Here is a 27,043-nt window from a genome sequence, read left to right as displayed (position 1 = left end):
AAATCCAAGATAGAGTAATTCTCATCCTGCTGTGCTTCAAAAACATTGGGGGCTGCACATGGAATTCATAATATCTTCAACAGTATGTGATAGAATGCTTTATGCACCCTATACTTGTGTAAATATTCAGATCTGAAGTAGGTAAAGGTGACTCAGGTCTGGCGTGAACGTTGTCTATGTACTCATTGATAGCTCCTTAAAGAAGCCATGTTTTTACTGGACTCATATAAGCTCAGGAACATATGAGCTGTGATCAAGAGAACATTAAGGAGTTAAGGATCAGGAAAACACACGATCTCTTTAAGGAGTTGCTAACAAGTATATCAAGGTTGCCCATGCCAGTTCTGAAGCTTTGGATCTGAATACTAAACACCTCTAAAGGTGTATGAAACATTCCATCCCATAATGTTCTAATTGCCAAAGTTACTCTTTCCATTTTGGGATAGGTTGTAAGTCAGAATGAATGAATTATTGTCATCTAGGTCAATGGTCGCCAATCAGTGGGCTGGGGACCACTGGTGGTCTGTGAGAAAATTTTGGTGGTCTGCAGAGAAATGTCGCCCCCAAAGCAATTAATCCAGGCTGTGTGGGAACACAAGGCTGCACCGCCCACATGGCCCGCGGGAACACAAGGCTTGCATCACTTGCATTGCGAATAACATGAGGTAGTGAGGGGAGGGGGAAAGGGCGGAGGCGGAAAAGGGCAGAGGGAGGAAACTTGCCCCACAAGCTTTGCCTGGCTACCCGGCTGCTTCTTTCCGCTTCTTTCTTCTTCTGCTTTTGGCTGCATGCAAGGAAACCAGCAAAAGTCTTTCTCTCTCTCTCTCAAACTCATCCAGAAATGAGTCTTTGGGACCCTGCAAGGCAACATGCTCCAAGAGGCTACGCTGGCAAAGACTCATTTCTGGCAGAGTTTGGGAGAGAGAAACAAAGTATTCTGTTGTTTCTGCTGCTTTCTTTCCATGAAGCCAAAAGTATCTTCTCCCCCCAAGAGAAAGGAGCTGGAGACGGTATCCTGCAATCCCAAATAAAGAATGATCGATCAGTAGGAAAACAGGGTGGAGAATTTTCCTTAAGACTTTTTTCCTGCAGCCACCGTCAGTCAAAATTCATATTAGCGGTCTGCGGGATTTAAAATTATGAGTTTGGTGGTCCCTGAGGTTCAAAAGGTTGGCGACCCCTGATCTAGGTTGTGGTGAGTGCATATGAATACATGAATCCATGGATTGGGGATACTTGCATGTGAATTCCAGTGAAAGCTCATAATGGAAGAACCAGAGATAAATTGGGGGAAGGGGGAGTGTAAAATTCTGATCAAATGCCATCCACAGGGGAAAAAAATAGTATTTTAGTTGAGTTTGAATAGATGAGTATAAAGAAGACAAGAGTTCAGAAAAAGTGATTATGTCATTTGAAGACCCCAAAATAAATGAGAATATTGACACTTTGGTTAGTATCTACTTAGTCTGTTTTAAATAGAGATAGTCCTTGACTTACAACCATTTGTTTAGTGACCGTTTGAAATTACAAGGTCACTGAAAAAAGTGATTTACAACTTGTCCTCATACTTATAACTATCAGCATCCCCACAGTTACGTGATCAAAATTTAGATGCTTAACAACCAGCATGTATTTATGAGGGTTGCAGGATCTTAGGATCATGTGATCACCATCTGTGATCTTCCCAGCTGGCTCCTGACAAGCAAAAATTCCCTTAACGACCACGTGATTCATTTATGTATAAATGGCAAGAAAAAAAAATAGAGCAGGGAAATAAATTTGGTGAAAATTAAGATGAGAAAACAGATAAATGTATTACTATTGCACAGTGGCAGATAGGACAGCACTCCAGAGGGTTAATGTCATTGCTCAAAAGATCACTGGTTGCCCTCTCCCCTCTTTGGAAGAGCTTCATAGCTCCCGCTGCCTTAAGAAAGTTCAAAACATTCTCAAAGATCCATCTCATCCTGGGAACCCTTTTTTTGAACTATTACCATCTGGCAGATAGTACAGAATAATAAAAACAAGGACAAATAGGCTGAAAAACAGCTTCTATCCCAGGGCACTAGCTCTTTTGAATTCTGCTGTATAGTACAGTATTGGTGCGGTGTCGGGGGTTTTCAATTCAATGTGTGAAGGATGAAGGATGTGTGTTTTGTGTTTATTTTCATGGTCACGATGTGCACTGAAGATGGTGTTTGATTTTGTTGTACGAGGTGCAATGACAATAAAGTAAACTAAACTAAACTAAAACTAAACTATTGGCGTACAATTTTCTACACCAACATTCCTCAACCTTTCTGGGCTGGTGGCCTAGCACAGGAGGTGGAAGAAGGGATGGTTTTTTATGAGGGGCAGTGGGGATGCCAGCTCCAGAGTGGGGCTGCTTGTGCCAGCGCCTGAATATGCTGGCCTGCCACTCAAGCCACTCGGGTGCAAATAAGCCATGGCACAGTAGAGGGCAGTAGCCCACAGGTTGGGGACCCCTGTTCTACACTATAGATAACATGGCTTAGAAAATGTATATCTATATAGGGAATATTAACTATGTTTCTCATGATCATGAGACTAATACAAAAAAAATACCATTTTCATGTTTATTAAAACCACAAAGTGTTTTATTTTAAAAAGAGTTAACTGTCAACTTAATGGATGACATTTGTACAATTATGTAATTCAGAACTGTCTTGCTGTTGTGCTGTTTGGTTTAATCTTCGTCCATTTGTTTGCACAGTTTTACAAAATTCGATACGTTTTAAGTATGTGAATATGCTTTGGATTTATATACCAGAAAATTATCACACTATGAAGAATTATGACTTTATCAACATGGGGCTGGAAAAAATGAACTAAACTATTGGCCTGGCACATTAATCCCACATTTACTATCTTGAATAATCAATACATATTTGCTTTCTTTTTAGGAACTGATTCTGTAGCAATATAATGAAGAGGAATATGGTACATGATACATGCTTAATGATGTGTTTAAAATTAAACTGAATGATTTTTGTATGTGTTATTATTTATCTTTAATAAGATTTATAAGGTCCTCCAAGTCAAACAGCATGGCTCTGGGTAAGCTAGAGCATAAAAAAGAAGCAATACTCACCCGACCTACAACTTTAATACAGACACAATATAAAAATATAAAAGGCAAACTATAAAAGGCAACCAAGCCACATAGAATTTTAGGTTGGACCATATAATATAGTACATTTTTGTTGTTTCCTGTTGTCCTTTTATTGCTTTTATATATTTTATTTTTCCCCTTCTTTTTCTTTTCTTTATGTATTTTATTTTTCCCTTCTTTTTCTTTTATTGTATAGTAATGCAATAATTATTTATTTTGAAAACAGAAATTCCACAGCTCCAATCATGCTGTTTTCAAAAGTCCTAGTATTGTTCCTAGGAACACTCCCCCACCGCCGCCACACACATTACTTACTCGTCGTGTTTTCTGCTGATCTGTTTGATTGCTAGCAAGGACTTTAAATTTTTGTGTCCAGGCCTCCAAGTCAAGTTTTACTCCAACCACTGGAGAGGAGAAATAATTTTATTTTTTTATTTGCAGATAGAAAGTTTAATCTGAGGAATATGAATGCAAGCACATTTGTGGGAGGAGGTTTTGCTGTTCTTCTCCCTTGAAGCTACTTGCGTTCCCTTGGAAAACCTATCTGGAAGTCAAGACAACAGATGGGGAATTGGACTAGCAGCCAGGAAAAAGGGGGAATCCCCTAAGTCAGCTGAAGGGGCCAAAGGCAAGAATCCAACTCTATCTCTATTTTAAAACACCAATTCTGATTCCATGATCTACAGTAATAGTTTTTGTATTTTTCTCAGATAAAGCACACATGTATATAGAATTTGTGCCAGCTCAAAAGCAATAAATGAGCAACCTAGTGACTTTCAAAACATTGATAATATTGAGTTCTAAAATATATTTGTACATTTAAATAATCTTACGAATTAGATTATACTTTGTCTCTTGGCTATCTTGAAAATCTCCTGTGTTATTCTTACATGGCATAATTCTGTAAGGACACAAAACCAGCACAAATTCTATATACAGGTCTGCTATATCTGAGAAGATAATAGACTCTCCTGCTTGAGCAGGGGGCTGGACTAGATGTCCTCCAAGGTCCCTTCCAACTCTGTTATTCTATGAAACTGTCCAACATAATTGCATTGAAACTCAAATCTCAGAGGAGGTGGAAGATACATCTGGAAATATGGAATGGTTATAGAGCTCCAGAAAGCCTATGCTGAACTATGGCAGGTTAGATAGAATAGAATAGGACTGAAAATCTTTGGGACAAACCACTGGATTAGTTTACCTGCTGGCTTCAGATGCCTCTCTGCTATGTTGAGTTCTACAGCTGTGCTAACTAGGATCCCAACAGCACTGCTGTCTGGCTCTGCTCCTCTGTAGCTGGCTATTTAAAGGAAAGAGGGAAACAAATTAACATTTTCTGATGGATAATACTGCATAACTGTTACAAGAAACTCTCTGGCTTAGAAGAAACAATCTGGCAATTTTTATGGTTTCATGAATAGTTGTCTTCCTGCCAATGCTTACTTTCTAATTCACTTTAACAATAAAATAACAAACTTCTTCTATTCTGCTATTTAGTAATTAAGGTCTTAAGCTACATCCATGGCTTCAGATGTAGATGGTAACCAATGGTGGTATTTAATGTTTTTTTACTACTGGTTCTGTGGGTGTGTCTTGGTAGGCTTGGTGTGTCTTGGTGGGTGGGGCATGGCTTGGTGGGTATGTCTTGGTGGACATGGCAGGGGAAGGAAGCAAAATCTCCATTTCCATCCCACTCCTGGGGGAAGAATACTGCAAAATCCCCGTTCCCGCCCCACCCCACTAACCTGCTTTCCAGCTCCGTTCTCCTGTGCAGGGCAACAAAAGAAGACCCAGCCGATCAGTTGGGACTCAGGAGGCAGCGCCTAGATGGGGGCGGGGCCAACCAGAAGTGGTATTTACCGGTTCTCCAAACTACTCAAAATTTCTGCTCCTGGTTCTCCAGAACCTGTCAGAACTGGCTGAATACCACCTCTGATGGTAACACTATTGTCTGTCTGTCTGTCTGTCTGTCTGTCTGTCTAAGTTGTCACAATTCTATCAAATTCTGACAACAAACACGACAAAAATTAAATAAGCACCATAAAATATAAACATATAAGGCCAAAGCAATTTATTTCCCATGATTTGATGACTGAATGCTCCCTTCCCCCACTCCTGACACACAACCCTGCATATCAGATATCAAATATGGTTTATAGTTTTCCTACAGAACAGTGTTTCTCAACCCGAGCAACTTTAATGTATGTGGATTTCAGCTCCTGGGATTAAGCCAGCATGTAAGCCAGCTTGAACAAGAGTTGTATTGCAATTTCCTGGAGCTTCATATTTATAAAGACTATCCACATTGAAAATACTGCCTAGCTATGTTCTGCAAGATTTTACTTACGATCTCGGTAAGGAGGCTTAAAGATGTAGCCTTTATTATCTAGGCTTCTTCGATAAAAGCTGGCATTGAAGGGCTCTCGGTCTTCTTCCCAATCTTCAGCAGCTCTTTCATAGAAATCAACCACACCCATAGAACATTATCAATTTCATCTTTCACAAAAGTAGGCTCAAAATCAAGTATATGCATAAAAATGCTAAGGAGTCTTTAAAGAGGCGATCTGCTCCTCAGACACCAAAACCTCAGATACTCCCCAAACGTATTTCCTATAAACTTTTCAATATGTAAATAAAACAACTATTTAACCCATTATAAAATGGCAATAGGGACAGGTCTTAATGTCACTTGATGTTTACAGAATTGCCTTTTACAAATTAGAATTGAGTTATATCACTTCTTTTAGAAGATTGCAGAAAAATCCCAAAGTAAATCAACTTTTTTAAAAAACCGGGATAATAAAATATCTTTCATTTTGCATAAAGCTGAGTGCTTGACAAATCTATTATTTTCATTTTTCCAAGGATATAAGGTATCAAGATATTTATTAAGATATTTATTGCCTAGCACTTAGGTATTTAAGGCAAATCAGTAAGAATACTCCTCTGAAGATGGTAGTTAACAAGGCAATTTTTTTTGTCTCCTACAGGATACAAGTCACAGTAATCTCATGATTTAGGACAATTTTTCAATTTCATATCACATTCAGATGTCCAAAAGTAGTGTTTTTTTTTTGTTTTTTTTTGTAGAAGACCCACTCTCAACGTTCTTGCAGAAACAAAAAGCTTGTTCACATCTTTAAAAAATGTACAGAGGAAATAAAAATGCTTGGCTTCATTAGAGAAACTTTTCTTTCTTCAATGGTGGTCAGCCGGGGCCCACCTATTTTCTTTCTCCTTTGACCTACTCAGAAGAATCTGGAAAGTGGCTTTGATATTAGGCAGTCACAAAATAGACTATATGTGTAATTCTGTGATGATTTCCAGAGGACCAACATGGATTGCAGAGACCAAAGGGAAGAAAGTTTAATCTGTCCGTACACAGATGCTTATAGATGACAACAAAAACTTACTTGTTAGGGAAAACACGGGTGATGCCACCATCTGTGGCAACAAACACAGCTAGAAGACTATATCTGCAGTAAGATAGAAATCAAAGTGAAAATGTAGGAATAGGGTGGCACACTCAAAATGTCCCTCCTTCCTGACAATCATTGAAACATGATTACATGATAGTGGATTAGTTTTTTGATGTAAGAGATCAATATAGAACCTCTACAAGCCCAGGTAAAGATGCGGCTACTTTAAAAATTAAGAGAGAGATGTTTCATGTGCCCTTGTGAATCACTCTTCAAAAGATTTGTATAGCCTCAACTATAATTTTCAGCATGGTCTCCAGGCCATGTAATTTAGCTGATATTAATATAGCTGAAGGCTTCACATTGCCTTGGAAAACTACTTTATAAAAAGATGCAATTAATCTGCACTCAACTGAATATTTGAATAATACCACGAGCATGTTTCAGAAGTTTTATTTACGTGCTTAAATCTTGATTCTTCCATACTGTTTCCACCAGCTGTTGTGTAATTCCAGTGTCCAGGATAAGGTTGTGAAGAAGGAAGTTGTCACCTTAACAGAAAGAACAAATGTTCCAGAACCAGAAGTTTGCTTACCCAAATAGTTGCTAGAATTTCTCCACTCACCATTTTTACTCACAAAGAGGCAGTTGAAGGCAATACCAAATCTCTCCATTATTCAGTAATTTGGAATTAGGATGCCCTGATCTAAATTCTTAGCAGTATTAAACTGCCTTTTTCTATTAAAAAAAAGGCATACATTTCTCAATGTTTTTGGAAACTCTTCTCAGTATTGGAAGTCAGTCAGCTCAGGTCTCCCTTTTCTTGCTGTTTTGAGTTGGAGATGGTAAATAATGTATTTCTGTATCTTATGCACACATAGGCAGTTTCCTAGAGTACTGTCATATTTTTGGGGGTCACACTAAGTATAATAAACAAACATGGTAGAACTACATTTCCATAATTGACAGATATGGAAAGGGATGACTGAACTACTACTCCTGGAAAATGTACTTTTAACACCTAAAGCAGGAGTGCCAAACTTGCGTCATCACAGCATCGTCACACGATATATCGCGACTTTTCCCTCCTTCGCTAAACTGGACGTGGATGTGGCCAGTGCATGACGCAGGCCATGAGTTTGACAGCCCTGACCTAAAGGATGCTTGATCACTACCTGTCCATAAAGGAAGGGAATACTATGACTCTTGTTTTTTAGTTGCTCAGTTGTACTAATTTACACTGAGAAATCAGGCTGGCTATGTAATGTAGGATTTGTTTTAATGAGGTATATCTTATAGTCATAAAAATCAGAGAGCTTTAACTTCTGATGAAATGTGACCTGGTTCTGGCCAGATCAAGCCCGAAGAAGTCCATATGCCTATGATCAAATGTAGGATTGGCAAACAACATTATCCAATGACTGCATACTTTTGAAAAGATAAGTCCCATCGCTTCCATTTGGGCAAGCTGATTATACATGTACAGGGCTACATTACAACTCTTAACTGTGGTGGCTAATCATTTATATCAGACTTCCACAATCGGATATTCTCCAGAACAGGCCCTAGTGGTTGGGAATTCTGGAGGCTGTAATCCAAATTACATCTGGAGGTTGCTACAAAGTTGAATTACGTCCTTGTTTTATGAAATCCACCTTACCATAAGGTAAAAATTCCCAGATATAATAGAAACACATCTTAACACTTCACTGAAATAAACATGAAACTTTATTTAAATAACCTATTTTTGGCAACCCTTGCCCCACCTCCATCTTTAAAAGTAGATTTATTTATTTATTAATCCATTGCTGCTTAGTAATGGATTTCCCTGGGTTCTCTCACTCACAAAACGTGAAGGCTTTCTTGGGATGAGCTTTTCTTTCCACCACAGGCCTTTGAGGGTACTTACATTGTTTGGAGTCAGGCGTCACCTTTTCCATGAGGGCAATAAAGTTTTCCAGGAATTCAGTGTTGTTATCCGACAGGTTGAGGTCTTTGCAATATTCTCTGGGTTACGAGGAAGATTTGTGGATTGGAAGGATGAAAAAGTTGCGGTTAGTTTTCTTTCTCTCAGAATTGGCCTAATCATGTGCTCAGCACAGGTGAAGCAGCTACTCAAACTAGCTGGATATGGTTAAGACAATGAAAGTGGGAAATATGTGGAGTTATTTAATGAGTCATATCCTCACCACCACCATCTCTGCTCAGAAATATGATTTTGCATTCAATGTGCATCTCATTATCAATATTTAGAGCTACTCGACCTTTATTTTTAAAGATGTCTTAAATCTATATATGGGTAGAGAAAGAAATATGTGTAAGAATCTAGTACGTTTCAAATCTAGTATCGGTATAATATGTACTAGTGATTCTTTGAGAGTTGGGGAGATTGTATGAATGTGTTTTATGGCATGGCACACAGTCTGCTGGGATAGGCTGTTTTTTGGCCTTTTCACACTGGTGTTACAGCACCTCTCAAGATTAACCAGAAGTCTGTAAAATATTACAAAGTCAATTTATGAAAGTGCAGTAGGAAGCCTTTGGGAATTTATTGGCTATATAAAAACCTGCGGCATAACTCTTTTCTGTTATTTACTGATGTCATAAAACACTACCTGAATGGTTTCTTCTTGCCACCTAAAGCACAGCACACCGCATTGGATAAGTACTATGCATCACTGCATTTTCAGATTTCTGAATAATTGTGCCACTCTATTTCTCTAAGAACTTACTGGCTTATTTTAATTCCTCCGGGGTTTGCAACTTAATTAAACTCTTGATCTGCTTTTGTGAATTTCTATAGACATCAGTCTTTACTATGATTTTCAACATGGCATTTACACAGAAGTGTGACCATGCTAGTTATAAAAAGACTATTTTTTTTAAACCAAGTATTGGAAAATAGCCTCATTTCCTTCCTCTCCCACTCTTTCTTCTAGCTTTCACTGTAGCTTTTCACAATGAAGTTGGGGGCAGGGGGAAGCAACACTTTTAAAAAGTGGATCCATACATAAGCCATGAGATTCCTCAGTGAGATGCTAAGGGTGCAGATTTGATATGATAGTATCTGGTCTTTTTAGAGCAGCAATGGGGGGGGGGGGGGAGTTTGTGGATTTCCAGATGTTGCTGAAACAGAAGTCTGAGCTGGGATGGTCAGTTGTAAACGATGTCAATAATGGAAGTTGATCAATATGTGGACCTAAAAAGCTCACCACTTCTCTAGAGACAGCAGCAGAACTCAAGCTATGAATATTATTTTTTCATTCTAGTATTGATACTTGATGGCAGGGAATAAGTGAGGTTGGTAATCTGGGACAAAGGTAAATTTCTTTGCTGTCTCCTAAATGGGACTATCTCCCACTTTATTTAGATTGTTTTCGAAGATTGTATGCATTCCCAAATAAATCCTATTAAAAGCATGAAGATAAGTAATAGCTATCTCCAAGGTATAGGCAGTGCCAGTTACTTGATATAATGGGTCAATTTATACAGCCTTAAATTTATCTCACTAAAACCATTCCAGCTATCTTTCTAGACTCACTTTCAGCATCTTTTTAAAGGTTCTTTTTTTGACACAATTCTGTTATAGGACTTGACTGCTTTATTTGCAATTCAGAAATAAATCTCTGTCAACAATGGCACTGTTTTGTTCATATCTACATATAATTGTTTTCTAACCGTAAAAGTTAGTCTAAGGTGATGCGATAGATATCAACCAGTTTTCTGAAAAAATATTGCTAATGAGCCCAAGCCAACCTGGCACCTTCCTGACATGTTGGGAAGTTCCATAATTCCCAGCCAGCAGAGGATTCCAAATTTGGGAAGCCAAGGAGAGCTGGCAGGAAGGGGACAAAAATGTTAATTCTTCCTTTGCCCACTAATTCAGTCCACAACCACTCTCTCCTTTCCACTGTATATATTTGTAGTTTTAGTTTATTTTTTTAATCGAAAAAATAATGGAAGTTGGAGGAAGAGTGGTTGAATCAGTACTGTGAAGACAGATTAATTTATCATCTTTATTTCACTTTTATCTGATTGCTGCAGCGTTATGAAATGTATCCAGGATGGGAAATGTCTTTCTTAATACTGTGTATGGTTTTCTTAATAGATTGCTTAAGTTAAGTAGATATAATTTGAATGGAACATACTCATTCTAATGAGATGGTTGACTTCTTGAATGGCAACAACTGCAGTCCAAATCATATACAAGTGTATTTGTGCCTGTTTATATGCATATATGCATGTAGCACTATCTGTCTATTTGTCAAGGGATGCTACCCAATTCAAATGCCTGAGATTCTGTTGTCCAAGTCATGGTTATCCCAAAGGTATGATTTTTTTAAAAGAACTGAAGAAGCTTCTTTGATGAGAAACGAAACATCTTTAAGGAAAAACAAAATCCGGTTGCTTTTGGAAAAAGCACTTTGGGGACTACCCAATTCAAGTGTAGTCAGGAGCATTGGTGAATTAAGCAGGACAAGATCCCAGAGAAAACAAGTTAAGCATGTAGTGATTGGAGTCCGAGTTACATCTTGAGAGGTGCTGATTCTGGACGCATGACTGCATTGTTTCTTGCTTTTCCTATTTGGTCTTGGCATGGGGGTTTTAAACAAGGGATAAAAATACTTACCTCTCTCTTAATGGAAAGAGGAGAGATGTAGTTCAATGATTTGGGAAAAGAATAGAAGATTCTTTTATCTATAATGTTTTGATACAGAATTTGGTTTCCTTCAAAAGATGCTAAGGCCGAAGTTGCAAATTCTAGCAAATTCATATCTATTTCCACCTATTGCCCAACTTACCATATTCTCTCATTAGATATAATCTCTTCATTTATTGTGGTCACAGTCCAACCCAATAATTAAAATCACTATTCTTTTCTTTTTGATTTTGGGGGTGGGTGAGTGGGTAGAGGAGAACAAATGTCACCCATCTTTAGTTGACTTTATATTAAGTATGCAAAATGTTTCTTCTCTGAAACTCCACTTTTTGAGAAAGTGGGAGACAGGATAGGAAAGAGTGGAAGAGGGCCATATGTGAGAAAACACTTTAAAGATTTGGCTTACTTGTGGAACAAAACAAGATTCCACAATGCACAGAGATTTTCAGGACAGTCACAGTGAACCGCTCTTCACCATAGCAATAAAAAACAGGATACGCCAAGATTATGCATCAAAATACTGCTACAGACATATATAGATACTGTAGACATATCTGTACCCTTCATTTAGACAGACAGGTGCTGGCATTTGCTTGCAAGACTATATGAACAGTATTGAGATTTATATATTAAACTATTTATCAGCTCTGTCTTTTTAATGGGTTAATTTGTATGCAAGATTGAACCTTGCTGTGAGTCTAGGCATCTGCAGATATAGACCATTGTGAATTGTAAAGATATATAACAAAACTAGGCTTGTTCCCATCACCATTTGCCATTATCTTTGGGAGTTTTTATTTAACTGAAGCAACAAAGTTTGCATGACCTAATTTTGCATTGCCAGTTACCAAGATCAGGGGTTGGAAATAGTGTGTGTGTGTATTCTTCCATCTTTATACTGTAGCTTTCAAAATTAAATATTACAAAATAATTTAGAACAGGATAGAGATTGCAATTTAGAGAGTGATTTTTCTAGGTTCATGACAAATATCACACGGGACATCTCACCAGGTGGCCAGATGTAAAGGATGATAGTATCCTGTATCTTTTAACAGCTATGTAGCTGAGGGGATAGCGGTGGATGTAATTTGTTTAAGGCTTCTGTCACAAAAAGTGGGTTCAATGCAAAAGCCTGTCCATGTATAAATGGAATATATTCTGTAAATAAAACTACTTGCATAGGCATCTTTGGCACAAAATCAGTAAGTCTCTTAAAAGGTCAGTTGAAATACAGAGAGTTAATGAGTTTGAACCAAATAGCAGATCCAGTATGCATCTCATCTGTTAGATCCAACAAAACGAATATGTATGAAAGTAGAAGCAATTAAAATATATTCTGTAGAGTAGTTGGATAAGATTTGACGGTCACCAGTTTTTAACAACTTTTTCACAGAAATAAAATACAAGTTTATTTTGCTTTAATTACCTTTCAATTTTCCATCACTGTATGTTAATGCAATGTAAAATCCTGGACCGTCCAGTTTATTTTGCTTCTTGAAGATTTATAGATATATAAATATATATAGAGAGATATATATACACTATATTTTATCCACCTATGTATTTACACAGATATGTACAGATATATGTGCTTGCACACTCACAAATAGATTATTAGTGATATATGGTTTCTGAAAATTACCATGGACTATTGGCCATATTAGTAATGATGAGACTTCACAGCATGTTGCCAAGCATTATTGGGGCTGAGAGGCTAATAAATAGTGTAGCTGGAATTAAAGAAATGTCATAAGTAATCACTAGGAACAAATGCTTTCTAGAACAGAAGCCTATTTGTTCTGATATAATCATAAATCTGCATTGTTCTGATATAATCATAAATCTGCATTTCTTAACCTCTCATAGCTTCCAATGGACTACATGACATCTCCTGCCTAGAAATTGACAATATGGCTATTGGTCATCTTGGCTGCCACTGGAGAAGTGTGGTCCAACAAATGTAAAAGGAATCAGGTTGGGAAAGGCTGGAAGTGATAGACCTAATTAGACACTGGATTGCAAAGAATGTTTTCAGGATAATAAAAAGTCTTTCCCTTTTATTTTATGACTATTTATGCATCTATACAAAAGAGGACATACTGTCAAAAAAATCTTAAACCTAAAAATTTGAACATAAACTGTTATCCATGATTTATAAAATGTCCCACAGATATCATGTATTTCTATGCTGGACAGTGTTCAGTGCAGAAAAAAGATATCTATTAGTAATGATAATAGGGTGATCACATCAGGAGTTCAAAATTCAGATAACTAGTAAATGATGACAGCAAGGAAACATAGGCCTATAGTAGCTATCTGGATTTTTGTACCCCAGATTTGGTAGCCCTAAATCAGGGATGTCAAACTCACAGTGTCACGTTGTTGTCACATGACGTATTGCAACTCCCCCCCTTTGCTAAACCAAGGGTGGGCGTAGCCAGTGAGTTTGACACCCCTGCCCTAAATGATTAAAAATTACAAATTTTACAGCTCTCCTCATGTACTATCAATCTCAAATGCAACTGAATGCAACAAATGTCAGTGAACCCCATTCACTGAAGTTGTTAAACTAGAATCAACAGAATTTGAGAAAATAAAATATATTTCCTCATTCATCCACGTAAGGGTTATCTGAAACTTGAATCATGGCAATTGGACTTTTCTTTTTGGCTTGAAAAACAGTGAAAAGTTTCAAGCCAAAAAGAAAAAAAGTCCACTTGAATGCTAATTTCTAAGCAACCCTGCTCAATAAGACTACTACAGAATGGTGCTGTTTGGATTGGTTCAGCATTATATGGAGGGATACAGTTTCCTCATCCCAATTAAAAAAAAGTGTTGTATGAGTGTCATGCATTTTTAAGACTGCAATCCTATAAATACTTACCTGGGAATAAAATCCATGGAATATCTCTAAGTATTTATGTATAGGATTGCTCTGTAGGATTAATACATGTTGTAGCTGCTTAAAAAAATGTTGGAACATCACCTACCTATTGTATTATAATGCCTTATATAGTGCTGACTTTGTGAAAAGGCTATTAAAATGGCATTTCTTTCATATATATGGTGATTGGAGCCTGAGTTACCAGAAGAGGCCCAGTTTACTGTATCTTTAAATGTCTGAGTGGAAGGGTTTTATTTTCTGACTGCATGGCATGCTTGCCTGAGACTCTGATTTTCCCTCTTCTATAGAAGTATTAAAGACATAAGAACTCCATCTTTATTTGTATTTGGCCTTCTGTGGTTGAGCCAAATAGGCTTCACCATTGCAAATGATTATCACAAACAGTGGTCATTATAATTTCATCTGGATGCCAAATATATCACCAGTTTATGAGATGTGGGCTGATGCTGTGCTGCCCGTAAATCTAACAAGATTTATTTATGGAATACAGAATTCTGCCCTCACCCCAAATCTTAGTTCTCTCCCTCTCTAGTTTTTATCCCCAAACTGTTCTGTAAATTTGAACCTCCCCTAGCTTAGTATAATATTCTGACCACTACACTGGACTGGGCAACAAATATTCTGTTCTGTAGATTTGAAATAATTAAATTTGAAAGAGTTGAAAGAATAAAATTTGCTAGGCTTACAAAATGCAGAGTTTGTGATTTTTATGTATGGTATTACTATATCAATAGTAATAGTAGTCAATAGTAACACATGTGTAGAGGGCAAAGGGAATAGCCTTGAAGGACAGGAAGAAATGCTGCGACCAAGTCAACAATCAGATAAAAGGGGCTCAAACCTAGACAAAGAAAATAACATAAGGAAACATCTCGGACAAGTCCCTCCCTAGTTCAAACAAAGATAAAGTGAGGAAGAAGGAACACATTCAGATTTGCAAGATTTCTACTGTTACAGCTGTCGCAATAAAAGTAATCCTGATCAATATGATCTCTTAGGCTGGGCTAATTTAGAGATGTTTTGGTGGATTTTTTCCTTACATGATATCATGATCTCAATAGGATTGAAACAGGGCTGGGTTTTTTTGGGAGGATTTTCAGAAACTATACCTATATATGTGTGCTACATATGTGTCTCATATGCAGCCATACACACATATATATTCTTCTTATGTAGGTGAGTGAACAGAAGGTGGGACATCTATGCTGCCGGCCGCCAATGGTAGCACAACATAGTGTAGATGGCGGCAATCATAGTCCCCGAGACTGGCACACAGGCAGACGACAGACACACAAAAAAAGGAAGAAATGATCAAGACATTGGCACAATGAGGAGGTATATCAATTCCAAATGGGTCAGGAGTGATGGAGTAGAATATCTGAAGGTGTGACAGGGACGGAAAAAGGGTTGGGGAAGGGGAGTTGAACCACTCCCAGGGTTGGTGGTTAAATGGACACCTCAGCAAGCTCACACACAAAGCTACCTTGGAGCAATGAATACATGTCCCTCGGACTCAAAGCTGTTTGGCAGCAGGTATTCAAAATCTGCAACAGAAAGGTAACATTATGCGGCGGGGAGTTGAAATGAGGAAGAAGGCAGCTTCGGTTTCAGAAGATGACAGAGCCAGAGCAAGAAGAAATGGGGCTGGGGGAGAGAGAAAGAGAAAAGAGACAGGAATAAACAGAAGAGGCAAAACCACTGGCTCGTTTTAACAAGAGAGAAAGGAGAGAATACACTTTGGGTGCTCAAGTCATACCAGAAGAAAATTATAGCCAATAAGTTGCCAACATTGAGTAGATTTGGAAAGTTAATCATGTATAATTAAAATTCCGTAATCTGTAATTAAATATATTTGGCAGATTGTATATATATGTATATATAAATATTGATTTGGGACTATATATAATTATACCTACACACATATATACCTTCATACTTATATATATATATATATATAAACACATATATATATGTATGTTTAGTAGGTCATGTGGATATCTCTCTCTTATTATGTAATTACAAAGAAAAGAAATCACATGCTCTGCTCATACAAAAAGAGAATTACTAAAACAATATTTTCTAAGAAAAAATATTTTTCAGGCATCAACATGGCCAAACCAGGGTCCTTTATGAAGACAGTCCAACCAAAGACTTACCCATAGCTAGAGGTAAAACACAATGCATTGTAGAGAGCGCAGTCGCTGTCTTTTCTAACAGACAGAGTTCTCAGAGCATTGCAACAGCGATCCCTCCTTGGTTAGAAAGTGCAACAGCCTTCTGAATTCCATTGAAGTAACTTATGTAATCAAGTCAACTGTGTAGCATTAAACATGGTCAATATTCCAAGAGAATATTGAGCTCTGATAGTTAAGGCACCAGGCTAGAAACCAGGAGACCATGAGTTCTAGTCCTGCCTTAGGCATGAAAGCTGGTTGCGTGATTTTGGGCCAGACACACACACACTGTCTCTCAGCCCAACTCATCTCACAGGGATGCTATTGTGGGTAAAATATGAGGAGGAAGGAATATTAGTATGTATACCACCCTATAAAAATAATAAAAGTGGGATATAAAGAGAAAACTGGATGACTTGGGACACTTCACAGGGTTTTTTTTCTTGGAAAAATGAAAATTGAGAGGCCTATATAAGTTACTGTCAGCTCCCCAAGGAAAGCTGAAATATGAATTGAGTGAATGAGTAAATGACTGAATCAATTAATAGATAACTAGAGGGTTCTCTTCAAATATAACTCTAGAACAACAAAATAGGACCAAAGCTATATTTAACACAATTAGCACAAGCATATGCAAATAGTGCTCACTAGTAGTGATGCAGGGTTTGAACATGATCCACAGTTTCCCAGAAAAGTAATGATGCCTATACTGTAATCTGTAGATTACAAATGTTTTTCCTTTTGTTATTTGGTTTTCTACGAGCTGATTAATTTCCAGTAAACTTTTGGTATGCTCCTTAAATACTTGCTAGATGTTACCATGTTCTGAAAGTTTGCAAGTTTTCTCACATTGAATTCTCACTATCCGAAAAAGAGAAGTTAAGAATTCTTGCGGCATAAAACAGAGATAGAAGAATCCCAATGTCCTGAATTTCTACTGTCATAGAGAAAAGAGGAAAAAGGGCAGGAAGTATTGTTATATTTTATTGGAATTCTGTGTTTTACAATATTATCCTATATATCAGGGGTATAAGTCAAGGCCTGTGGGCTGTATTCAGCCCATGGGGTGCTTAGAGCTGGCCTGCGGGCCTGTCCTGGAAACAGCAAAGGACCAGCCCACAGTGCCTCTGCCAGTGAAAACGGAGCATGGGAGGGCTATATGCGGCCCTCTCATACTTCGTTTTTGCTGGCAGAGGGTTGCAGGAGGCCGTCCCAGCCAAAAATGTAGCTTGCGAGGGCCACACATAGCCCTCCCAAGTTATGTTTTCTCTGGCAGAGGGTTGCAGGAGGCCTTCCCAGCCAAAAACAAGAGCTCAGGATCCCATTTTTGCTGGCAGAGTGCTCAGGCAACAGGCATCCCCAATACAAGTGACGTCAAGCTTGCTGTGCCCACCCTGGCCATGCCCACCCCAGCCCCTTGAGGTTAAACACCACCCTGGTGCGGCCTTGAATGAAATTGAGTTTGACACCCCTGCTATATATGTTCTACCCAGACATATCTCAGGTAAGTAGAATTATAAGCTCAATTTAAGATATACTTTAGTGGCCTCTAAAACATAAACTAAGCTAAAATAAGCTAAACTAAACTAAACATCTTTATCATTGCTTCTAACAAATGACCTTGGGTGAGTTCTCCTACAAATTTATTTTTATTTATTTTTATGAGAAACAAAGTTTTTAAAACTAGAATTGACATGCCCTCTACACATTATGGGTCATCTCTCCAATAGCATTGCCATTTTGCATTGAATTATGTATAATCTTCATCCCTTTCATTCCTGGCCTCTAGGGTTAATTGATGGAAGCTTGTGCTATAAATGATGCCATGAGAAAACAGAACTGAGTGCAATCATCACAATGCTGATACTTTGCTTCAAATCCTAGAATTACCTTGTGCAGCACTCATGTAATTCTTAACAAGTATGGTAAGCAAAATGAAATCCTGTGGAATCTCCTTGGCCAATTTTCACAGAAAATGATTGCCAGGACCATTTCTGAAACCAATTTGTGAGATAGGGAAAAAATAGCAATGCATAGCAATTTATTCAGCTTTTAATCTAGAAAAGTGGTTCGGAACTATACCATTGTTACTGCTGTCAATGGTTATTGATGGGGAATGAACATCAATAACTCACTGATTCTCTCTTGCTTCTGTCCAAGATTTAGACTGAAATAAATCCCCCAAAATATGATCCAACCAAAACAGTGCAGCCAATTTTCTACTTGATCAGATTTACTGATAGCTTCAATCTGGACACTTTTCTATGCTTTTATGGTTCTTTAGAGAATAAACTTAAAGCAATAGTTCCCTTGGAATCTTGATACAATAAAAAAAATAATAATTTTAACTCAGGTATAATTTAGTTGAACTTTTTTTCTGGATAGCTCATTACATAACCAACATTTAAGAAGGCATCAGATAGGCATGTATTGGGATTCAATAATATTTCAAATAATAACAATGGAAGATTTGTAATTGGATTTTATCTGGCTGTTGTGCTTTCTTTTCTTTCCTCTTTTCCCTTTTGAGGGGAGGGTGAAGAAACTTTTGTTGCTGCAAGACCCGAGAAGTTCAGGACAAGGCAGGGATTTTCACTCACTGTTTTCAGTGTTTCAGAAGAAAAGACACAATTCCCAATCTGCTTCTAACTGACTGAAAAATGAAAACAGTCATGGTATGGTTTGCTCTTCTGCTTTATTTATTTTTTTAAAAAAATATTCATGCCATTCTTTAAAAGTAATGAAAAATTAATATTTAGGAAGTATACTTTTTTAAGCAAAGAAACAATTATTTTGGATCATATAGCCTTATACTTTTCAGTAGCCCTACATTGCTCCAGAACAGAGTATTCTACAAACTATTTAAATGGATTAGATTCATTATTTCCTTTATTGAAAATTACAGTTCCATCTATTTACCCCTAATCATATGAGTGATATTTTAATCTAGATTATTTTGGTACTAAAAGTAATAATATTAACAAAATAAGGATCACTGCGAGGCTGATTCATTAAGATCAAGACTAAGAAATTTGTCAATATCAACTCCTAACAAATCCTACCATTATCTTCTCTAGCCAATCTAATCTGCAAACATCAACCTCTGCCAGGCTCATTGGCACTCTAATCACAAACCCTATGGCGCCACAACATTTAGCAATAATTAACACTCTAGACTTGGCAGCAAGACTGCAAACATATAATTGACTGCACAGAAGAATTTATTAATGGCTTAACTAAAAAATGAAAACAACCCCTCCTTTCCCCCAAATTTTCTAAGAATATAAAATCATGTCAAGCAAGGAATTAATAGTCCTTAATAGTCATAACCACAAAAGAAGAGCAAGATCTTGCTTTGACCAGAATGAAAATAATTGTGATATTTCCAATGTGAAACATAGACCAGTTCGCTAAAAAAAGGAAATATATTTGCAATCATTTGTACATTTCAACCTTTTCTCTTTTATTGATCATTGATATGTCTGCATAAGTCACTAAAAACAAGGCTCGAATGAATGAGAAGATGAACGCCATCATTCTTTGTGTTGAATACAGCTCCTAATTCGCATAAGTATGAGAGGAAGTACAGCATAATCAGGCTTGCAAGGATCTGTTGGCACAGCTATTATCAATAAAAGTAGTATTAGCTTCCTATGGAGTTGATTCCTGAGCTGATCTATCTGGACGGGCTGACAACAATCTTGCAAATCTCATTGTGCTGTACTCATTCTCCTCTTTACACCCATGGGTGGTGTCCGTCTGAGCCTTTCTCATATTTGCTGCTTGATGTAGACTTAAAGATGTTTTCCCTCTGGTTAACAATAATAGATCTTGCCTATCTCCATTAAGATTATCTTCATTACTTTCAACAGGTCTTTCTATACCAGACTAAACAATAGCCAATAGTCAACAATTGTCTGAAATGCATGAAAAGAACTGAATGGTTTTGTATCATTTACGTTGAAGAGCAAGAAAAGAGCACAGGCTGAGGCTTCTGGTGGAGTTGAAGTTTGGAGTTGAGTTTGGCTCTTCTTCAGAGCCATACATGGAATTGCAGGAGACCCTGCCACAATTCAGGACAGTTCTTTGCAGGTGTAAGCATGGTTACTTACATCCTTCATGCTTACATACTACTGTATAGAGCCAAAATGTGTGAACTTGACAGCCTCGTCTCCTGTGATGCATATAAAGGCAGCTTACCTTTAATATATTAATAGGTTCTGGGTGAGGAATTCCACCCAAATTTAATTGCATATTTTATATCTACCTTCTAGATACAGTATTTTAAGTCTCCATCAGCTTCTAAATCTCTTTTGGTCTGGAGAAAGAAAGAAAGAAAGAAAGAAAGAAAGAAAGAAAGAAAGAAAGAAAGAAAGAAAGAAAGAAAGAAAGAAAGAAAGAAAGAAAGAAAGAAGTAGGGAGGGATAGCTGTTGCAGGCTTTCCCCTGAAAGATAACTATTCACTTTTCATATTGGATCAATCAAGTTCACAAGACTTGTATTTTTCAATTAGCTACAAAATGCACTTCAAAATCTATCAGTATAAACAGATGGACTGTGAAACCCTCAAAACCCTTCCCCCCATGTCTCCCACAATGCATTGCAAGATGTATGTGGCCCTTTGTGAGGGCAGCACAGCCATAGGTTGGACTGCTGTTTTCGAACAGGACTATAAGGCAGGGTCTGGAAACAAGCCAATGAAAGGAGGAAGAGGAAAGGAATACAAAACACTAAGTAATTATTTTCATCAGCATTGCCAATACAGGGTCAGGAGCAGGCAGCTCATTGCTGATAGAACAGGGCTGAGGATTCTTGTGCTTGAGATCTAGTCACTGATAATGTCTTAGTGTGGCAGTCTGCAGCTGTGTATTTTGACTGGGTCTCTTCTCAGTTTCTTTTTGCATGATGTATCTTTCCTATCTGCCTGCACAATTTCCTCTGCCAAGTACTTAAGTTGGGCTTCCCAATATGAGCACTATCCAGCTTTATTAGGAGTTAGCAGCTCTTAGAATTTCCAACCAATGTGCTGAACTTCCATAGATCTGACTCTTGCTTAAGCTCATGAAATTCTGCAAAACTATAAGCTAATTCCTAATAGAACCTAGGAAATTTCACTCATGATTGTAGGTATGCTTGTATCTAGGGGAAATTTCAGTCAAAAGAGAACCGTATATTTATTGTAAGGCATTTCAGCTTCGTGTCTTTTTGTATGGAATTGGTCACAGTCTAATAAGAAGCATCCCTTTGGGCCTTTCTGGCATTTTGTGTTAATTAAATGCCATTTCAAGCCATACATCTCACTTTTATATGGGTACCGACCCTGGAGATCTTGAATTATGGAAGTAACCAAAAAATGTGCAATATTTTATTCCTTTTATTTCTTTACTTTGATGAAATAAATGTTCCAAACATTGTTTTCGTATAAAATAGATTGTTTAATGCTGCTATATTCCTCACCTCATAGTTTTGCTTTTACTACTGAATGGGCTTTAAAAATTCACTCCCCCTTCTTCTCCTGTCACAGCTGGTTCTATAGGTACAACTTCTATAATACACTCTTTTCATAACAGAGGCCCTTAATATGTAAAGTATATTATTTAAATTAGCTATTTTATAAAATATAACATCTCTCTCTCTCTCTCTCTCTCTTTTAAATCAGATACATGTATATAAGAGCCATGGTGGCGCAGTGGTTAGTATGCAGTATTACAGGCAAACTCTGCCCACAGCTTGGAGTTCGATCTTGACCATCTCAAGGTTGGCTCATCCTTCCATCCTTCCAAGGTCAGTAAAATGAGGACCCAAATTTTGGGGGGCAATATGCTGATATTTGTAAACCTCTTAGAAAATTCTGCAAAGTGGTCTATGTGCTAATGCTAAGTGCTATATACCGTACTGTATGCAACCTCTAGACAGTATTTGAACTAAAGTGCTATTGCAATGTTTGATGTATAAGAAAAGGAGGAGGCCAGCGCACTGACAACGATCCATCCTATGAGTTTCGAAACCATTGCCTCAATAATTTTATGAGTAGGAGAACTGAGTAGACTGAATGTTCACACCCGATCTTTCGACTACATCCCATCTTTGATTGTGACAATAGTTTGTGATAATAAAGTAAAAGAATAAAGATAGTAAGTTGGAGATAATAAATAGCAGAAATATCTTTTGAAGATTTCTGCTAATGATGCTGATGCCCATTTTGTGGGGATTACGGTACTTTGGCTTCAAAAATTCTGGCCTGTGAGCAATGTGGTCTCGTCTCGAGATGTTCTGCTTCTGCTCCTCTCCCTTTGGAGGAGCTTAAAGGTTTTCTTGAGGAAGTGATATTGGTCTCTGTTTCCGAACCTTTCTGAACCTTTCCGAACCTTTCTGCACAGCCCTGTTCCATTCAGGTTGAGTTGTCTTGAAGAGAAAGGTAAGCATAGGAACAAGGACAGGGTAAGAAAATTTGTAGGAAAGGTGTGAGGCAGGGGAGAGGAAAAAGCAGAAGGGGTGGAAGAGATATTTTTGCAGGGAGGAAGAAGAGCAGGAATTTTAAACTAGCTACAAAAACCTTAATTGAATTCAAACATAACAGTTCCATATGAAATTGGCTCATCTTTAACGATACCGGATTGAATCTCTGAGCAATGCACAGGGTAGGAGTGGGGAGATCAGTAGTGGTGAAGCTATTATGAACATAACAAGACATGTTGCTTCCAAATAAAGAGTGAAAGAGGATAAGGGGGGGCAGGAGGGGAAAGGAGAGGGGAAGTTTGGTGGTGATTCGCAAGGTTAGGCGTGGCAAACGGGCAAGGAAATGGGCAAGCAGGCCAGGTGGTGGTGGTAAGGGAGAGTGGTGAAGGTCTGGAGTGAGGGTGGGGGTTACTGGACACAGGTGAGGAAAAGGGGGTGGTGGAAGGGGAGTGGTCTAAGACTGAAAATACTTGCCCTTCAATTTGCTTGGTACTGTGTGAATCCATCAGAGAGAGAAAGCAAGAAAAACAAACAAAAAACAGAAAACAAAAAAGGGGGTTGGGTGGAAAGGGGGAAGGGGGTACAAACAATATTTTATTCAATTGCTGTTTGAATAAAAATATTGTGTATCATAATCATACCAAAAGGAAACCTCTTGCAAAAAACGACATGAAAAAGAAATAAGCCAAAATAATAATAATAATAATAATAATAATAATAGTAATAAAAGTACCAATCAAAAGGCCACAGTAAGAAAATAATAAAAATGTATAGATATAACTCGATCTATAGATATATATTATATAACCAACATAAAAATGGAATTCAGTAGCAAACAGTTTGCAACAGTCTTGATTTAGAAATGTTCTTACTGAGTTAGCAGACCATGCAAAATTCAAGATTAACAAAAGACACACACAGAGATTGAGACAGAAGGAGAGGAAACGAAGGGAGAGAAATTCAGGGCAGTGGACCAGGCCTGAGCTCATCTGGCAAAAGGGTAAGCTGTGGCCATTCTCAGTGAAAGGCAAAAATAGGACAGGAGCTTGGAATCAACCCTACGTGGCAGAAAAGCTTTCTTTTCTTTTTTAAAGCAATTATTTTCTTTTATTATATTATATTTATGTTATTATTCTGCAAAGGAAGCTCGAAGTCTTTACCATGCCTGACATTATAGGGCACAGGGGAAATTACATAGTTTATGAAACATGACCAATTTTAAAAAACAAAAAAACTTGCCCGAACAACACATGTAATTTCCTGATGAGAGAACACAGTCCCAATGGTGACAGAAATTGTTGAAGAGAAAGATCTATGCATTAAAGTGACATTTAGGAGAAAGCTTGGAGCTTTACAGCAGAAAGCACATACTTGTGCATGTGCAAAAGACACTAAGTACAATTTTCAGACAGGACTGGAAATGGCTTCTGCCTGAAATTTGGCAGAGCTTTTGCCAGGCACTACAATGACAATATTAAGTTAGATGGACACTAAATAAGGTAGCTACAGTTAGAATCAGGGAGATTGAGGACCAAATCCAGGTTGTATTATTTCAGGTCGGTTTTTAATGAAGAGCCGTGGTGATGCAGTAGTTAGAATGCAGTACTACAAGCTACTTCTGTGACTGCCGGCTACCAGCAGTTCGGCATTTTGAGTCTCACCGGCTCAAGATTGAGTCAACCTTCCATCCTTCTGATGTCGGTAAAATGAGGATCCAGATTGTTGGGGGGAAATATGCTGACCCTGTAAGCTGCTTAGAGAGGGCTGTAAAGCACTGAAGCAGTATATAAGTCTAAGTGCTATTGCTATTGCTAATTGGTAAAGGAACCTAGAAAGCATAAATCCTGCCAACCTAGTCTGGTGAGGGTAATTAGAAAACTCTTCCTCTAATTTCATGATTGAATTTTAACTACTAATTTGTTGGTTTCAGAAACTCGAAAGCCAGAGCCTGATACGGTGCTACTTAGCAAAACCAAGTACCCAAGTGGTAATGTCAACTACAGGTAGTCCTCGACTTACAACCACTTGTTTAGTGACTCTTCGAAGTTACAATGGCACTGAAATAAGTGACTTATGACCGTATTTTACACTTATGATCATCGCGGCATCTCCATGATCACGTGATCAAAATCCAGCCATTTGGCAACTGGTTCATTTTGATGAAGATTGCAGTGTCCTGGGATCAGGTGATCAGGTGAGAGCTTCTGATAAGCAGTCGGGGAAGCCAAAGTCACTTAATAGCCATGTTCCTAACTTAACAGCTGCAGTGATTCACTTAACACTTAACAACTGCATCAAGATAGGCCGTACAATGGGGCAAAACTCACTTAACGTCTTGCTTAGCAATGGAAACGTTGGGCTCAGTTGTGATAGGAAGTCGAGGACTAGCTGTATAATGTGTAGCAACCTAAGATCTCCTTTGAGAGAGAGAGAGAAAACATACAAAGGCAGAGGTGGCCAGCAGATGTAATGGTATTTGGGAACAAAGTTGGGAGACAGGGCGAAGATGGGAACTGTCAGATAAGAGGAAGGTAAGAGTCAACTAGGAGTCAGATAATGGAAGAAGAGGCTCAGAAGGAATGTCTCTCCAAGCTTTCAGATTGTGAAGGAGATGATGGAAGATTTGTACTTTTAGACTTGCAAGATCCTGTTGATCTAATCTTACAATAAAGTACAGTTAGCTCCTCTGGCCATGTTTCTGAATGTTCTACTTGGGAGGGCTGACTTCAATCTCGCAAGCTTCCTTTGTAGCCTGAGAACTTAGAGGTGGGTCCTTTCTGAGCCTCATTCTCCACCTCGTTCTCCACTCAATAAGCAGCTATCAGCTATGATTTCTCTTATCTGATCCTTATCTGACTGGGGGTGGGTGCGGGTGGAATGACATCTCTTCTGTCTCCCAAGGCCATTCCTATATAACATCACACCAGAGCAGGATCCTTTAAGAGCACAGAGCAACTCTGTCCTAGGTGTTAAAGAGAGATGCTTGTTCCCAGTAGATGCTCTTTGGAAAGTATCATCTCTTGGCTTGAGATGAGACCTGAGACCTCATCTGATTCTTATTTACATTTGCTCCTATAATCCTTCCAAAAGTTCCTATCAGTTTATACCAGAGAGTTGTCTATTTGTAGACACTTCCCTTGTACAAAGTTTCCATGCTAGGGAAGAGGCTTTGCTATAATTCTTTTTTATAACATAACTTTTCACCTAGAAGGTAGGGGATGGCACTTTTTTTTTTTCAAAGCAGTCATTTGTGAATACTGCACCAAATGCTCCTACAAAACATTGGAAGCATAGAACATAAAACAATAGAGTTGGAAGGGACCTTGGAGGACTTCTAGTCCAACCCCCTGCTCGATCAGGAGACCCTATACCACTTCAGACAAATGGTTGTCCAGTCTCTTTTTGAAAGCCTCCAGTGAGGGAGCACCCACAACTTCTGAAGGCAAGCTCTTCCATTGGTTGATTGTTCTCAACATTAGGAAATTTCTCCTTAGTTCTAGATTACTTCTCTCCTTGGTTAATTTCCAATCATTGTCTCTTGTCCTGCCTTTTAGTGCTTTAGAAAATAGTTTGACCCCCTCATCTTTGTAGGAGCCCCTTAACCAGCCCAACTTAAAACTAAATGACCTTTATTTTTTCTTTCCATAGAGAAGTGTTAACTTAAATAGCAGGAGAAAGATGATTCACATTATTTTTTCTTAGTGTCATAGCTTTTTCTAAAGAAATTCTTATTGAAAGGATTTTCTATATTCCCAAGTAAATTGGAATAGGACTGCAACTGGGGTTAAAATTAATTTAATTAAAAGTCAGCAAGTTGGGGCAGCGTCCAGACTAGAGATATGCAAAACCATCCATTTTTTTAACTATTTCAAGAAACACATGGTGTGGTCCTGATTAATATTATATACTAAGTCCAGAGCACTTGGAATGATGTGTTCCAGGGCTGGATCAGTCCATTTAGGAGCAAGACAGTTCTGTGATTGATAGCTCTATCCAGTCTTGGTCAGAACAGCCTATATACAGGTAGTCCTTAACTTACAACCATTTGTTTAGTGACTGAAGTTACAATGGCATTTAAAAAGTGACTTCTGGTTGGTCTTCATACACTTATAACCAATACAGCATCCCTACAATCATGTGATCAAAATTGGGATGCTTGGCAATCAGCATGTACTTACAACCGTTGCAACATCCTGGCGTCATGTAGCTGCCATTTGCTATCTTCACGCTAACTTCCATCAAGTAAAGTCAATGGGGGAAGCCGGATTTACTTAATCACTTCATGATTCA

At 38.1% G+C, this 27,043-nt stretch overlaps 1 protein-coding gene and 1 long non-coding RNA gene across 4 annotated transcripts in view; one reads left to right on the top strand and one right to left on the bottom strand.

The window, feature by feature from the left end:
* The window catches only part of CACNA2D2 (calcium voltage-gated channel auxiliary subunit alpha2delta 2), a 636,728-nt gene that overhangs the window by 12,674 nt on the left and 597,011 nt on the right, over window positions 1-27,043 (bottom strand). The window contains exons 23-30 of one of the 2 annotated variants that reach the window (XM_087924067.1): window positions 23,228-23,245; window positions 15,604-15,664; window positions 8,465-8,562; window positions 7,016-7,106; window positions 6,550-6,612; window positions 5,484-5,587; window positions 4,338-4,436; window positions 3,449-3,537 (exon numbers count right to left, since the gene is read on the bottom strand). In XM_087924067.1, coding sequence (XP_087780193.1) covers window positions 3,449-3,537; window positions 4,338-4,436; window positions 5,484-5,587; window positions 6,550-6,612; window positions 7,016-7,106; window positions 8,465-8,562; window positions 15,604-15,664; window positions 23,228-23,245 — 623 coding nt within the window. The remainder of the gene's footprint in view (window positions 1-3,448; window positions 3,538-4,337; window positions 4,437-5,483; window positions 5,588-6,549; window positions 6,613-7,015; window positions 7,107-8,464; window positions 8,563-15,603; window positions 15,665-23,227; window positions 23,246-27,043) is intronic. The other variant, XM_026725351.2, reaches the window with a different exon arrangement.
* Window positions 1-27,043, top strand: part of LOC113453947 (uncharacterized) — an 89,231-nt gene that overhangs the window by 26,176 nt on the left and 36,012 nt on the right. The window contains exons 2-3 of one of the 2 annotated variants that reach the window (XR_015741667.1): window positions 18,084-18,219; window positions 21,954-22,078. This is a non-coding gene — a long non-coding RNA (uncharacterized LOC113453947). The remainder of the gene's footprint in view (window positions 1-18,083; window positions 18,220-21,953; window positions 22,079-27,043) is intronic. The other variant, XR_015741668.1, reaches the window with a different exon arrangement.

Source organism: Pseudonaja textilis, chromosome 2 (assembly GCF_049901715.1).
Source record: "Pseudonaja textilis isolate UNSWEBS1 chromosome 2, rPseTex1.2, whole genome shotgun sequence".
In the NCBI taxonomy this organism is placed as follows: Eukaryota; Metazoa; Chordata; class Lepidosauria; order Squamata; family Elapidae; genus Pseudonaja; species Pseudonaja textilis.
This window is presented reverse-complemented; position numbering and strand designations above follow the sequence as displayed.